The 14,476-nt window shown below is 42.9% G+C and overlaps 1 protein-coding gene across 6 annotated transcripts in view; it reads left to right on the top strand.

The window, feature by feature from the left end:
* CNOT2 (CCR4-NOT transcription complex subunit 2) overlaps positions 1-2,203 on the top strand; it is a 56,763-nt gene extending 54,560 nt beyond the window's left edge. For 5 of the 6 annotated variants that reach the window (XM_079994278.1, XM_079994273.1, XM_079994276.1 and 2 more), the window contains one exon: positions 1,064-2,203. In XM_079994278.1, coding sequence (XP_079850404.1) covers positions 1,064-1,150 — 87 coding nt within the window. In that variant the 3' untranslated portion in view covers positions 1,151-2,203. The remainder of the gene's footprint in view (positions 1-1,063) is intronic. The other variant, XM_079994277.1, reaches the window with a different exon arrangement.
* The last annotated feature ends 12,273 nt before the right edge of the window (positions 2,204-14,476 follow it).

Genomic DNA, 14,476 nt, shown 5'->3' with positions numbered 1-14,476 from the left:
GCCTATGTTATTTATGTTTTAAGCATCCAGATCTTTCTGTACATGGATTTCCCCCCCATCTCTCAGCTGCAGTCCATCACAGCCCCCAGAAAGATGCTCCTGAGGGTCAGTGCATTGCATCACGGGAGAAATGGGAAATTCCTGCATGTGAGCAAACGTGCCTTCTGCTCACACATGGGACAATTTGGAGCCAATCCATTTGGAGCCAGTTTGGAGCTCCCACACACGCCACTGCGGTGGAGCTGCAAGGCGATATTGCTGGCAAACATTTTTCTTTCGTTGTTTATAATCTGCCCTGAGATCACTGAAGTGGAAAGGGGCAGAATATATAGAGAAATGAAAATAAATAGATGTCTGCCTATCATCTGGAGGTAGTTCTTACCACCTACAGGTGACCAACTGGCTTTACATTCCAGATATATCCTTTAGTAGAATTTAAAACTACAGTACATTATTTTCTCTTCACAAGTTGCTGCTTCTTCATCGTCAAGAATGCCTTCCCCTGCCTCCTTATAAAAGAGCTTGCAGGGGAAATGTAACTTATAGTCCAGCACCTCCCAAAATTTAGAATATGTTATGCATTCTGCACATCTGCAGAATGTGGCACAGAAGAAAAAAAAAGTAAAATGGGGGGAATAGTAGATGGACAATTTTGGGAAAACACTTTGAAGTTTGTATGTAGTATTTTACCATGATCCTCCAGAGCAGATTTTGAGGTTGCAGGGAGACAGGAAGCCCTAAGTCTTTCTGCAGGAGTGGAAGTTCATTGGCATTATGTTGGATTCTGCCATAAGTTTTAAAGTAGCTACTGGAGAGTTTTTGTAAAGCCAATTTCAAAAGTGAAGGTTACTGCTGCTGCTGCAGAATATTTATTTTCCCCTCACCATCATAATATAAAAGGAGACAAGGCCATGAGAAGATTAGCTTCTTTGGTCAAGAGAAAATCTAGCAGATTTTATTTCCCCCTGAAGCAGCATTTTTCTTTGGGTTACACATGACCTTATAGAATTTAGTGGGCCATCTGCTGATAATGAAGTGATCGTCTTTTTTATTTGGTTTCTAGGAGTTTCATCTGGAATATGACAAGCTAGAAGAAAGGCCTCATCTGCCATCCACCTTCAACTACAACCCTGCTCAGCAAGCCTTCTAAAGACTTCCCTTGTCTTGGGGTATGGCTGTCTCAGCACAATACTCAACATAACTGCAAAACTGATGTGGCTCAGGCATCCTGGTTTTAATTCCTTATGAGGATCTGGCAATTGGCTCATGCAAAAGGGTCACCATTTGAAGTCCTGCCTTACTAATTATGTGCTGCCCAACAACTAAATTTATAATTTGTTTTTCTTTAGTTTGAGCAGGGTCGGATTTAAATTTTTTTTTTTACTTTTTTTTTTGCCAGCAGACAAGCTTGGGTCTGTAAAGACAAGCAAGTACAAAAGTTTACCACTTAGTTTCCAAATTGTAAAAAAAAGGAAAAAAAGAAACAAGAAATAGACAATAAAATTTGCATTGTTCATTGTAGCACTCTTGGTAATAAAAAAAAATGTTTGTGCATTTTTATGTGAAGATCCTTCTCGTATTTCATTTGGAAAGATGAGCAAGGTCTGCTTCCTTCATTTTACTTCCCCTTCAGTTTTTGAAAAGGCAGTTTTCGCCAACTTAATGCAAGAATATCTGACTGTTTAGAAGAAAGATATTGCCACAACCTTTGGTTCATTTCCAGGGTTGTGTGTTACTGAGCTTCATCTTTCCAGAATGAGCAAAACACTGTCCAGTCTTTGTTACGATTTTGTAATAAATGTGTACATTTTTTTTAAATTTTTGGACATCACATGAATAAAGGTATGTATGTACGAATGTGTATATATTATATATATGACATCTATTTTGGAAAATGTTTGCCCTGCTGTACCTCATTTTTAGGAGGTGTGCATGGATGCAATATATGAAAACGGGACATTCTGGAACTGCTGGTCAGGGGACGTCTTTGTCGCCCTGTGCACTAAAGGGCCAGATTTCAGCAGCCAAGGACATCCATACCCAAGTGAATGTGATGGGACTTAACGAAGTGAAATGAGACAATTCACTCTGGCTGTTTGAACAGCAGCGTTTCATAGGAAGAGAAAAAAAAAAGATCAATCTTGTATTTTCTGACCACATAAAGGCTTCTTCTCTTTGTAATAAAGTAGAAAAGCTCTCCTCACTGCAGTGTTGACTTTGATTTGAGATTGTGATATCACTTCTTCAACGATGAGAAAAATATGGAAAAAAAAGTTGAAGTATTAAAACATACTAAGCTATAAAGTGTTTGTGGCACTTAAAGGGAAGAGTCTTTTCGCTGCTGGAGCTTCATTGAATAAGAGTCGCATACGTTTCCACTGTAGGTCTGAATTTGTGATCAAACCTTGTTAATGTCAGAACAGGCTGACGTAATAATAGAACAATGTATTTTTAGCAATGGGGTAAGATGGGCAATCATGGAAGATGGTCCAAAAATTCACATTGAAATAACTTTCTTTTTGTCATGAGTATGTTGTTTAAACTTTTTGAGCAGAGAAGGTACATTTCGTTTAATGGCTATTTTTCCCCCTGGAGGTTCAAATCTAAATAAACCAACATGAAAAGCATTTAATTTGTGAAAGGCACTGTAACTATTCTCTAGGCAAAGGGGAAAAGGGGATAGTGTGTATCCTTTTTTCTTAACACATAATTCAGTCAACTGTGAATTATATTGCAATCGGATATTATAAGTTGTTACAACTTATCTGAAGTTACCAAAGTGGGAAAAGACAGCAAAATAATGTCGAGAGAAATGTTTAGTTTAAAACTTTTTTCTATATAGCGCAAAATAAATTTGTTAGCTCTTTTCTCAAGCGACTTTGGGAAATCAGCTGCTAGTAACATTGCTATGTTTTCTGTATCAGGTGTACAGCAAATATAAATTCTACATTTTTATATGTATTTTGGGTTAATGACAGACATAAAAATATAAAATCACAACTTATCATCTTCTTCTTATTTAAAACAAAGTGCTTCCTCAGCCAGTTAATGCTGGTAACTTACACCGTGACAAATATTGCTTAGTTGCTTGGTTTTGTTTCTCAGTTATTCAATACATTTGTGTTATTTACAAAGATCTTTAAAAGGGATGGGATTGGAAATATTCTCCACATTCTATTAATCTGTGAAACATAGAGCATTACCATAGAAGTCTCCACAAAACAAACACACACACAAATGTAACGTCAGCACTGGCACATTTTGTGGTGTCAAAATGATCTCTCTCATTTTATGCTGGACCCCATGCGTTCAAATGTTCCTGTTGCATTATAGTTTGGGATGATTGCTAGGCATGAACGACTCTCCTGCAATGTGCCCTAATAAATAATGTTGCTGTTTCAAAGGGCCTGTTTTAAAATACTTTTAAGTATAACTTTAGATGCACTTTATTGTGGCCTAATTCACAGTATTGTACATGATCGAAACTTGGAAATGAATAAAGCAAGAACAGGATGTTGATGCTGGATGCTAATATAATAAAGCATGACATGCTGCCAAGAACAGAATTCTACTTTAGACTATCATTGTTACAGAGCTGAGAATAGGTAGTAGTGGTTTATAAAACCATTGTGCCCTTCACATTCACACATTTGATCTATTTAACATTGAATTTAATATTATGCACAAAATGCTTGTGCACGAGAAAAATAGAAGACTGCCACAGGATTAAATATCTGCCTCTTAAATTCTTTTGAAAGAGAGCTGTAATTTAATGCTATTTTAATGATCCTTTATGCCAAATTGAGGAACAACTAGGTAAAAGTCAAGTTTTAGATAAACCTAAATGGACACATTGCTGTGTTTTGAAATATAGCTCTCATGTCATCGTTCTGGTTACAGAAGGGTGAAACTGGGCATTATCTACTTGCTCCAGAACAGTCCCAGTAATAATTGCAGGACTTGAACTGAAGTCAGCGAGTTGCTGAACTCCTGCCTACATCAAGTTCATATTGACAGATAAACGACAGCAATTCCATAGTGATTTGTGCAGTCCTATAAATACTACTGTTGGCCAATTTTGATGGTGAAATTTCGCTTGCATTGCAATTCACAAGGTAAGTTGAAAAACAACATATCTTTCTCAATGGTGAGAAAGTTTTAATTGTTTCCAAATTAGTCCTATATGCACTTACTTTCCTTTCTATACGTAAACCTCATTTACTGGCAGGGTACAGATTTTTTAGATTTTAGAATGCTGCTTTTTCCTTAGTGTCCATCATATCCCTATCCTGCAGAATACATAAATGGGCACTACCAAATTGTGTTTCATTTTTTTTTAAAAAAAGAAAAGATGCTGACACCACAATAGAGGGAGCAGAGCTAATTAGGTTAAAGAAGGGCCTGGGCACATTTATTTATAGTAAATAAGGAACTTGGAACTACTTGCAAATAGTTCCCAGGCAGTTTCTAATCAAGTGTTAGACCTGCTTAGTTTCAGCAGTACAACTTTTATGATGTGTGCTCATCACCCAAAGAATGGTCTGAAGTGGCCATGAGCAAATTTAGGTTGAATTCACAAATATTCTATTAACAGTTTAAAAATTGTAGAATATAGTTTTGCAAGGTATTTAAGTCAGGGGTGACTAACCCATGGGCTATATGGTCCACCAGGTTTTAAGTGGCCTATTGGGAACCTTCCAACAATTCAGTCGCTTTAAAAAATACTTTTCCGATTTACCCCATTTTTCTGTTTTACACAGATGTTTAGTTCCGTTGGGTTTGCTCATGTGCCCTTTGTTATATTGGGGGTGACTTCCATTTCGGGGGGGGTACTTTAAAGTCTGTTGTATCATCTCTGTCTGAGGATGCTTCAGTTTTTGGATGTGCTATCAATAGCCCCATTCATAGAATTGTAGAGTTGGAAGGGGCCGCAGGCGTCATCTAGTCCCACCCCCTGCAAAGCAGGAATCCTGCCCGCAGCCATCCCTGGGTAGGCTTGGACCCCCAACCTTCTGGTTAACAACCAGATCCACTGGCCCATTGTTTTGCTGAAGACTTGACGTTCTGCCCTGCCTGCTGCCCAAAACACCACAGCTGGAAAAACAGCATAGGCAGTAAGTAGCACCTCTTCAATATATTGGTGAGCAAATGAAAATGAAGTTGGAGGAGGGAAGAAGGAGCAGAAATGGAATTCATGAAGGCACAAAACCAAATCTGGAAGGAATAAGTTAATAACAAAATTGATTTGCAGGAAGTAAGCAGAATGAATGAAAACAAGGGAATGAAATTGAGGGCAAAAAGGAAGAAATGAATAACAACATTTCCCCCTTTTTTGGGGGGGGGGGTTCTGCCTCAGCCATGCCTAGTTTTCTATGTGGCCTCTTAAGGGTTGATAATGGGTCAAAGTACTGCATAGAACATTGGATAGCTTGGAGGGGCACCTGATTTTCTTTCTGAGTGATTGCTTGTCCTGGTGTTTGACACCACAGCAAGAGCACAAACGGTTCTGCTTAAGTCCCATCAAAAACAAGGGCACTTGTTAGCTTTTACTGATGTACTTGATTTTGATGGGATAATAATGACTGACTGCCTCTCTCTGGACAAGTTCTGTGCAGTCAGGAAGGCATTTCTGCTTAGGTTGAAAGAATAGTTTAGGGAAGGGGTTGGCTGCCGTGCATTGTGAGACTCGTCTGTTGAGTTGTCTTCCCACAACACACCTGCTCTGCTTTTGTAACTTGCTGCTTTCTAGATGAACCTGCTGAGTGGATGTTCTTGTGTTACGGAGCAGGCATTGGACTAGATCGGATGTTCCCGACATGAAGCCCACAGAGCCTCTACATTCCTTCACTTCCCTCAGGGCCATAGCTGTCAACTTTCAGATTTGAAAATAAGGGATCAGCATCCTCGAAAATAAGGGATCAGCAGTCTTACCTGTCCCGGGGAGCCTCGAAAATAAGGGATCAGCAGCCTCACCGTTTCCAGGGACAGTCTATGGGATATCTAACAATCCAGGATAGCAGCGGGAAACGGCGCTGGAATAAAGGAATTTCCCGCCAAAAAAGGGAAGGTTGACAGCTATGCTCAGGGCTGTCTTTGCCAAGAATTACCATTTTTGCCTGGAGCACTGTAGAGGGTTGGGAGAGGAAGTTCGAAGAGTGTTGCTCCTCCCTAGTTCCTCTTCCTGTTCTCTGTGGTTCCGAGCTGAGAATGGCACCTGAGAGGAAGGAAGCTTCCTCTATTCCTGAGCGCAGCCACCAGAATGGAAGGTGAGATAGCATTTTGGAAGTAGTTGTGTAAGAAAATAAGGTGGGAAGGAGAGGCCTAACTGGGTACCAAGGATAAGGAAAAGGAACGGAACAGAATTTGTGTGTTTTGTTTCTTCCATTTCCTGAGGGTGAGGCTGTGCGCCCCCCAGGGAATTCAGTGTTTGAATTTTGGGTTTCCACCCTCTGTGGAGAGAGGTCTTGCATATTATCATCCTGCCTCTGGGGGGGGGGGTCTGTGTTCAAAGCTGCCCCTGTGCTCTGGGCACCTGTAGGCTTGTTTCCCTCTTCTTGGGGGGCAGTTCCACTTGTTTTTCCTTCCTATTTGGTGTTCTGTAGCTCTTGGTTCGCCAACCCTTTGGAATCTTTGGGGGAAGTCTTCCGTTTGGCTTCCCCTTCTTCCGGCCGGCCAACCTATCTCCCAACACCGAAGAAATGAACACAGAGTACAAGCTAGCAAGGGGACACCCCCAACGAACCATGGCTAGGTGTGCCCCCCAAGGCCCGGCAGCCATTTTGTGACTGGCAAAGCCCCTTAAAGCAGCCATTTCCCAGTGGGGCTACTAAAACCTTTTGAAAACTTCAAATGTACCCACTGGCCCAGATGAATTAGGGACCCATGGATTAGATAAATTGGAAAGTTTGTGCCCATTCTAACGGATTATCCCTATGGCTTCTTGATTCAAATTATCTTTATCTCCCATCCACCCCCATAGGAAAAATCTGAATGAGGAAAAAATCCTTCATTTTTCTGTATTTTAAACATGGTAATGCTTTTAAGAGTGGGTCATGTGCATGTGGGACCAGCAGTTGTTTCAAATGTTTATATGCTACTCATGTGTCCTTTGTGTACAGTGATTTATTCGCAGTATTTTTCGCTTATAGAAGGCACTAACTTTAAATGAAAACTGCTGGTTCTGAAGCAAGCAATTCCATTTATTTTAGTAACTATACTCTTAAATGTTCTGGTTTGGCAACTACATCCTCCTGATCTCAGCAGATAGCTTTCAGCATTTTTAGTATTTTCTTCTTCCTAAAAGTCTGTTTAATTTGCTAAGGTTGGAGCCGATTTCTAAATAAAAAAATACTAAAAAGATGTAAACCGAGAACCAGTGTTTAAATTAGCTTTGGTACTGTTCCCATAAGCTGAACTATGTACCCTTTAATGTATATTTACGTGGACTAAAATTTAAATGTAAATTTGACTAGCAGTCTTCCTTTATCCATTAATTCTTCAAACTAAATATTATGACTGTGGCTAAAATGAAACATGGGACACGGTATCCTGGCCTGGCTTTAAACTTTTTCATTTCAAGGGGATTTTGTTTTCAAATTATTAAAAGGCCTTAATAATGTAAATTGTGCCTGGATTGCTTTTATGGAAACTGCATACACCAAGTCCCTCTGGAATTAATTTGATGCAAGTCCCTGTGATTTCTCTGGATTGTAACCAAAAGCAACACTTGTAATTGGTTTGGAAGGAAGCAAGACACTGTGTGTCAACAGAGTGCTGAGAATCTTCACTTTGATTACTTGCCGTGTCCAGGTATAGTAAAACAAGGAACTCTCATACCTATCTGCAAGGTACATTTGGATATTAAGGTGAGCTGATAGGAAAAAAGAAAAACAAGGTAATGTTTTCTCCAATTAGCTTCCATCTCATTACTGCATTTTTACCCACTCCTATAAAGTAGTTGGTGGGTTTTCCTTTTCTTTATCATCGTAGCTATTCTGTGTTAATAGGTGTATATTATATTGTTGTAACCAGCACTGGGGCTGAAAACATATATAAATACATTGTAAAACTTTTAAATGAAGCAAGTGATTAAAATGTAGAAAGTGATTAAAATGTAGCATTAGGAAGAACTCCACTGAGCCACCTATTTGGGAGAGAGATGCTAAAATCATTTGGCGTGAGGCTGCATTCCAGATAAGGTTTTTTTAAATAACTTCTGGCATTGTTTAGTAATCGAAATAATGAGAAGATATACGAAACAGGCAAATGCTAGTCAGAACTAGCTCTTTACCTGCAGGCATGTACATTCCTTTAAACACATTTATCTTTCTCTGGTTCTCAACATACAAAGATTTTTCTGTTTTTTATATACACGAGTAAATTTATCTTTTCCTCCCTGTTGGACATACGCCATCATCTATCACACAGGTTTTGGTTTTTCTTCAAGTTCCTTTATAATCGCTATCAGTCTGTAATCAGGTCAGCTTTGACAGGCACCATTTATGTATTGTTGCCATCACCAACTCATTACTTCCCATCTTGTAGTTTATGCAGATTTCTTTATATTGAATTAAAGAAATGTGCATGTGTTATGCATGATATTTAACTGTACTGCATTCCCCGCTCTCAGATTTGTTTAGACTGCTTTAAATTATCTGTGGGCATAACTGCATTGCTTCCCTTCCTTCTCTTGATTCCACTCATGGTTTACCTCTTCAAACACAGGTGTGTTTTCCATGAGCTTGAAAGCCCTGAATTTTTAGTTTGAGAAACTTTTAGGCATCATCTTAAAGGTTCCCTAAACTAGACATATTCATAAAGCAAATGTTAGCCTATGGGTTTTGTTTTGTGTTTTCGTTTTTAAAATATTACCTCTTATCACACAGGATTTAACACGGTGCTAACCCTAGCAAACCACTGAGAAAACTGATATAATTATGTTACATCATTGAAAAGGTTGAGGTGTTCAATGTGAATGCAATCTAGCCAGCTTACGATTCGTGCTTTCAAATAGCAGCTCATTAGTACAGACTCAGGTTGGAATCCTAAACATACAGAGGAGCAAACCCCCACTGAACACAGTGTAACTTCTGAGTACACATGCTTAGAGTTGTTCTACATTTGGGGTAGCTGACATGGTGCCCTCCAGACTTTCATCAGTCACAGCCAGCATGGCCAACAGTCAAAAGAGTTCATGTGTGTCAGGGGTTCAGGAGCAGAGGCACAGGGAAGAGAGGAGATGGAGAGCGAAGGGGAAGAATCCGAGGGGAGCGTAGGAGAAGAGGACAGTGGACCGAGGGATTCCATGAGCCTCTCCAGCGAATCGGAAGATTCACAGAAGGGGGCGCCAGTGGCCAGGGGTAGGGGGTTCCCAAGGGGAACGCCCCAGGAGCAAGGGGGCAGCAGGGACTCCCAGAGCAGTATTTGGAAATCAGGACCAGCTTCCCCACCAGAGCAGCGTGGGGGGGAAGAGTCCCAAGGATCGGGGCCAGTGCATTCCCCACCAGGGAGAGAAGATAAGGCAGGGCTGACCACACCTCCATCGGAGAGTCAGACAACGGAGGGGAGGTCAGATCCGGCCAGTATCCCGGAAGAAGGAAGCAGTGACAGAAGTAGTGTAACGGTCAGGAGGAAGGTCACTGGGTTGGCGCGAGAGGCAAGTTCAAATGTACAGGAGCGTGGGACAGCAGAGAATGAGGATTGGGAACCGGGTCCTAAAGCCCGCCGGAGGTAGGGGGAGGAGCTGAGCGACTCAGCGTTGGAAGAGTCCAGAAAGGGCAATGCCCCAGCGGGCAGGAGGACCCAGAGGAGGAGAGAGCAGCGTAAAAGGTGGAGCAAGGCTAGGATCTTAAACTGGTGTCATAGGGGAGGAGACTCAGACGGGACTTCGCCGGTCTAGGGTTAAGACGTAGAGCTGCGCGCTGCGGCTTTGAAATGGAAACCGAACCTCAATAAAGACTTTTGTACATAACGACAGCCTGGCGTTGGTCCTCTGTGAGCTGGGACCTAGGGGCAGCTCTGACAATGTGAATTGTAGTTCAACATCTGGAGAGCACTATGTCTACCCCTGCTTACCTCGGGTTAAGTACTTAATTGGTTCCGGAGGTCCGTTCTTAACCTGAAACTGTTCTTAACCTGAAGCACCACTTTAGCTAATGGGGCCTCCTGCTGCCGCCGCGCCGGCGGAGCACGATTTCTGTTCTTATCCTGAAGCAAAATTCTTAACCTGAAGCACTATTTCTGGGTTAGCGGAGTCTAACCTGAAGTGTATGTCACCTGAAGCATATGTAACCCGAGTACCACTGTATTTGAAAACATCTGAAGTCACTAGCTGGGTGATGAGGATTCCTGCTAAATCCCCAATGTCGCTGCCCTTAAAATGTAGGGCCTGAACTATTTTGCCAGTCGTGATTCTTCACAAGAATACAGAAGCTCCAGCCATAGTTTAGTGATCCCAGTTTCAATTCTTGGCATCTTCCATTTAAAAGAGGCAGCCGAGAGCTAAGCCAGTCAAGAGTTGGCCATACTGAGTTTAGACAAGTAGCAAGATTCCTATGCCCATCCCAAGGGACATGGCAGCGTTACTCTGCCTCCAAACTCACTCTATTAAAACCTGTGATTGTTTTTTCAGCTGCCTCTCTTTTCCAATGTTTAACAGATAGGGAACTTCACCATCCCCGACTCTCATTCTCTTCGAACGTCTTCAGGATGGGACTGCCATCTGGATTTTCACTCAAGCTGTGGCTTTGCCATTGGAGCACTAGCAAGGAGAAAGCTTGAAAGTCCTTGCAGCTTAATGTCTATTATTATCTCCTCTCCTTGCCCCATTTACTGTTGATGTGATTACCCTTGCATTGCTATGAGGGAGGTTGGGGGTGATTTATGAAGAGGTGTGCTGGGTAAATAACCAGCAGGTACATGAATGAGTTCATTTGACTGATCCCTCTTTTTCCCCTTCTTGAGCTATTTTCTTCTTCTGATGGTGCAGAGGAAGCATAGGATGCTAGCTAGCTCCATTGATGTAAAGGTCCAAGGTTGATGTGATGGTCTTTAATATGACCATGGGGTTGCTTTGCCCAGCTTTCTAGCAATGGTTATACAGCAGAGCTTCTCCTTTTGTAAAAGTTTAGCTATGCCAGTTTGTTTTATAATGTACTAAAACACTGTTCTTTTGAACAAGAACTGCAAAAATGGCTAAATCTTGCATTAACCAGATGTTAGTGCAAATCTCTACAAATACATTCAGAAAGTTTTGAGAGAGATTGTCTCAATGAGCTTATCTTTGCAAACTTCCAGTAATTGCATATTGTCATGTTCTGAAGACAATTTTCTTGAATTATGAACCTTCCTCATAATACTATGTACTGTATATGCTTCCTCTACTGCATTGCACAAGTTGTAGGGGTGCACGTGTCATGTACAGATAGAAAGATTATTTTTCTCTGGAAACATCGGAGCCTTGTGGCATCTTAAAGGTGAGAAATGTTATTTAATATGGCCAGAAGATGAAATCTCGGGCTATAATAAATTTGTTACGCAGTTGCTTGTGTGAATAGCAGGTGAAAGGGAGAATCGTGGGTTCATTTATTGACTTTTTTGGGGTGGGATGAAAATCAAATCATTAAACAAAACCTTAAAATGGAACACTGGGGAAAAGAAGGGAACTTCCATGCTGTTGGTTACAGTACCTTGACATTTTCTGCCATATATCTTTATATGAAACTTATTAAATGTCTGGGGGATTGCCTCACCGCATCTCTTCCCTCACCCTGACAGAGAGCAGATTCAGAGGAGGGGAAGGGTTAAATTCCCTCTACATGGCTGAGCCTCCAGTGTCTGCAATCTGTGTTGCATCTTCAATGCAAAGACATCTCCTTTGGTCCTTAGTCCTGGGTTGCAGGCCTAGTTGCAGGCTTTTCTTTGAATACTTCCACGCTCCACATCTAGTGTTGAACTCTGGTCTGTAAAAATCCACTCTGAACTCATGCTTCCTTAGTCGGTCCACGTTGATTCCTGACACTGCTTTTAGATTTAAAACAAACCCCGCACATGTGTTCCTGAACTACAGTCCAGGAAGCGAAGTTGCATTCTGAAGGAACTGCAGTAGTCAGCTGAGTTCACAGAAAGGGGGAATCTATAATATAGCGGCCAGCTCAAGTGATAAAGTGGTTATTGACTGCCTGTAGTGTACTGCTGGGCTCTCGTGGTGAGAAATTAAGTGTCATGGCTTCTGTTGTTAAGGATGAAGAATGCTGATGGCCTGCTGAGCGGGAAGCAGCGTTCTGTATCATGCAGCAGTGTGTGTGTGTGTAAGTTACGTACCAAGGCCGGTCCAGCTCTGCCTCTGCTTCTCCATCCATCACTTCTTCTTAGAGATGCAAGTTGGATTTAGCTCAGGCTTGTGTGCAAATAGGAACATCTACTGGATTAGCAGTGCCCATCCAGATTATGCCTCTGGTCTCCCCGCTCCCACTGCCCAATAAAAGCATGTGAGCTTTTTCAGAGCTGATGATCTCCAGTGGGGAGGAGTGGGTTAGAGTGCCAGACTAGGAACTATAGTTTACCATCCACAGAGTTGCAATTCCCAGCACCCTTAACAATAAATTCCCAGGTTTCTCGGGCAAGGGGCGTGCTTTAAATGTACGGTTTGTATGCAGCCGTCTACAGTTCAAAGCACTGCTTAACTCAGTGCCCTCCCACTGCTGCCAGGAAATCTGGATCCCAAATCTGGGGGTGCAACCACAGGGAAGACCCTCTTCCCACTGAGCACTTGGTGGGGAATGTGTTGTGGCTGCTGCTGTTGGAGTTCCCTTATCTTGCCACAGGGAGTTTGCCTGACCCCTCTAACTGTTGTAGACCTGATGAGGCGAAAGGCGGTGACTGCCTTGGGTGGCAGACTCTGGACAGTTGGGAAGGTTGGCAGATCCACACCTGAGGGAGATAGATGCAGCTGCTGTGAACCAAGACCCATTTGCTAGGTCTATCTCCCACAGTAGGGTTGCCATATGCCTGGAATTTCCTGGACATAGCTGGCAATTGGTCTTCAGTAGCAGTGTCCTGGCAGAAATTGCTGAAAAGTCCAGGAAAAGCCATGTCAGCAGTGTCGTTTTTGGCAATTTCTCTTAAAAACAGGTCAAAAACTCCCCCCCTTTTTTTGCAAAAAAAGCCCAACAACTTTTCTGTCCAGATTTTCACTTTTTGAAATATGGCAGCCCTATCCCTCAGGGAAGAAAAGGGAAAAAGCAGCCACTAGAGAGGCAGGGCCCTGCCTGTGAACCAACCAATGTGTGTCATTTTCTGGTTTGCCTCAGGCAGCAAAACATTTTGGGCTGGCCCTGGCTCTGGTTGGAGAAATATTTAACCCAATCAGAGGCAGGAATTGAGGCTTCCTGTGATGAACTCTCTTCCATTAAACCCAGGCCACCAGTTCCCAGAATCTGTTTCCCCTCTGTTTCATTACTGCTAGTAGCAATTCCTGCCACTGGGTTTTTGTATATTCGGCTTTTTGTTTTTGAGCAGACTCTTGGGATGGTACTGCTGTGTTTGTTTGTTGGAGTTGCTTTAGATTCCCTTCATTGTAAGGACATTTTGGTTGTTTTATCCCATGGCTGTTGTTGTTCTGTAGCCCTAAAGCCCAGGGCGTGGATAGGGGACGTTCTCGAGAGAGATACTACCCATTGCGCAGGGGAGAAAAAACGAGGTTTCCCCGCCGCTGTCCAGGTGGACTGTGCAGTTTGAGCTGATCTTGCCCCGGGATTTGCCATTTGAACGATCGGAAGAAGAGCGCGGAATATGCACGGGGCACCGCCCAGCTGCCCTGTAGGCAAACCCTTATTCCAAGAGATGGCGACACTTTGAAATAATAGTAATACTAAAGTTTTCTTGCCAGGAAATCACCACCATCATATTTTATAACGTGCATTCCTTTATTTCAAATCATTCCAGTGCACATGTAAAGCATCGGCTCCAGTTTGGAAACTTTTACGCGGGCGAAAGAGAGCAAGTGTGATGCGCATGTGGTTTCCGTCGCTGCTGCTGCTGCTGCTGCTGCGAGCTTGATGGTTGGCCAGCTGGGCCGGCCGGGCGTGGAGGGCACGGAGGGTGGGTGGGGGAGGAGAACGAGAAATTACTGAATGAGATTTCTCGGTCTCTTCCAGGAGATTAAAGCGGCTAAAACCCCTTCATAAAAAAGAGAGAGAGGAGCAAGCCGGCCTGGAGGCGGCGGCGAGCGCCTGCTGCGAGCCACGTGCTCGCTCCCGTTCCAGCGCGACTCCCGCGCGTCCCTCCCCGCCCTCCCCGCTTGGAGGCGCTTGAATGAGCTGCACGTGGCGCTGCCCCCATTCAAGACTTGCCTCCCTGCGGACGCCCTTAATCGGGGCGAGTAATCAAGCTCCACTTCCGGGACTTAAAACAAGAGATAATCCTGGGCCGAGCTGTCCCTGTCCGCTTTCACTGGAGATGAGGGAGCGGGGGGTGG

This window comes from Podarcis cretensis (assembly GCF_951804945.1).
Source record: "Podarcis cretensis genome assembly, chromosome: 10".
Taxonomy (NCBI): domain Eukaryota; kingdom Metazoa; phylum Chordata; class Lepidosauria; order Squamata; family Lacertidae; genus Podarcis; species Podarcis cretensis.
This window is presented reverse-complemented; position numbering and strand designations above follow the sequence as displayed.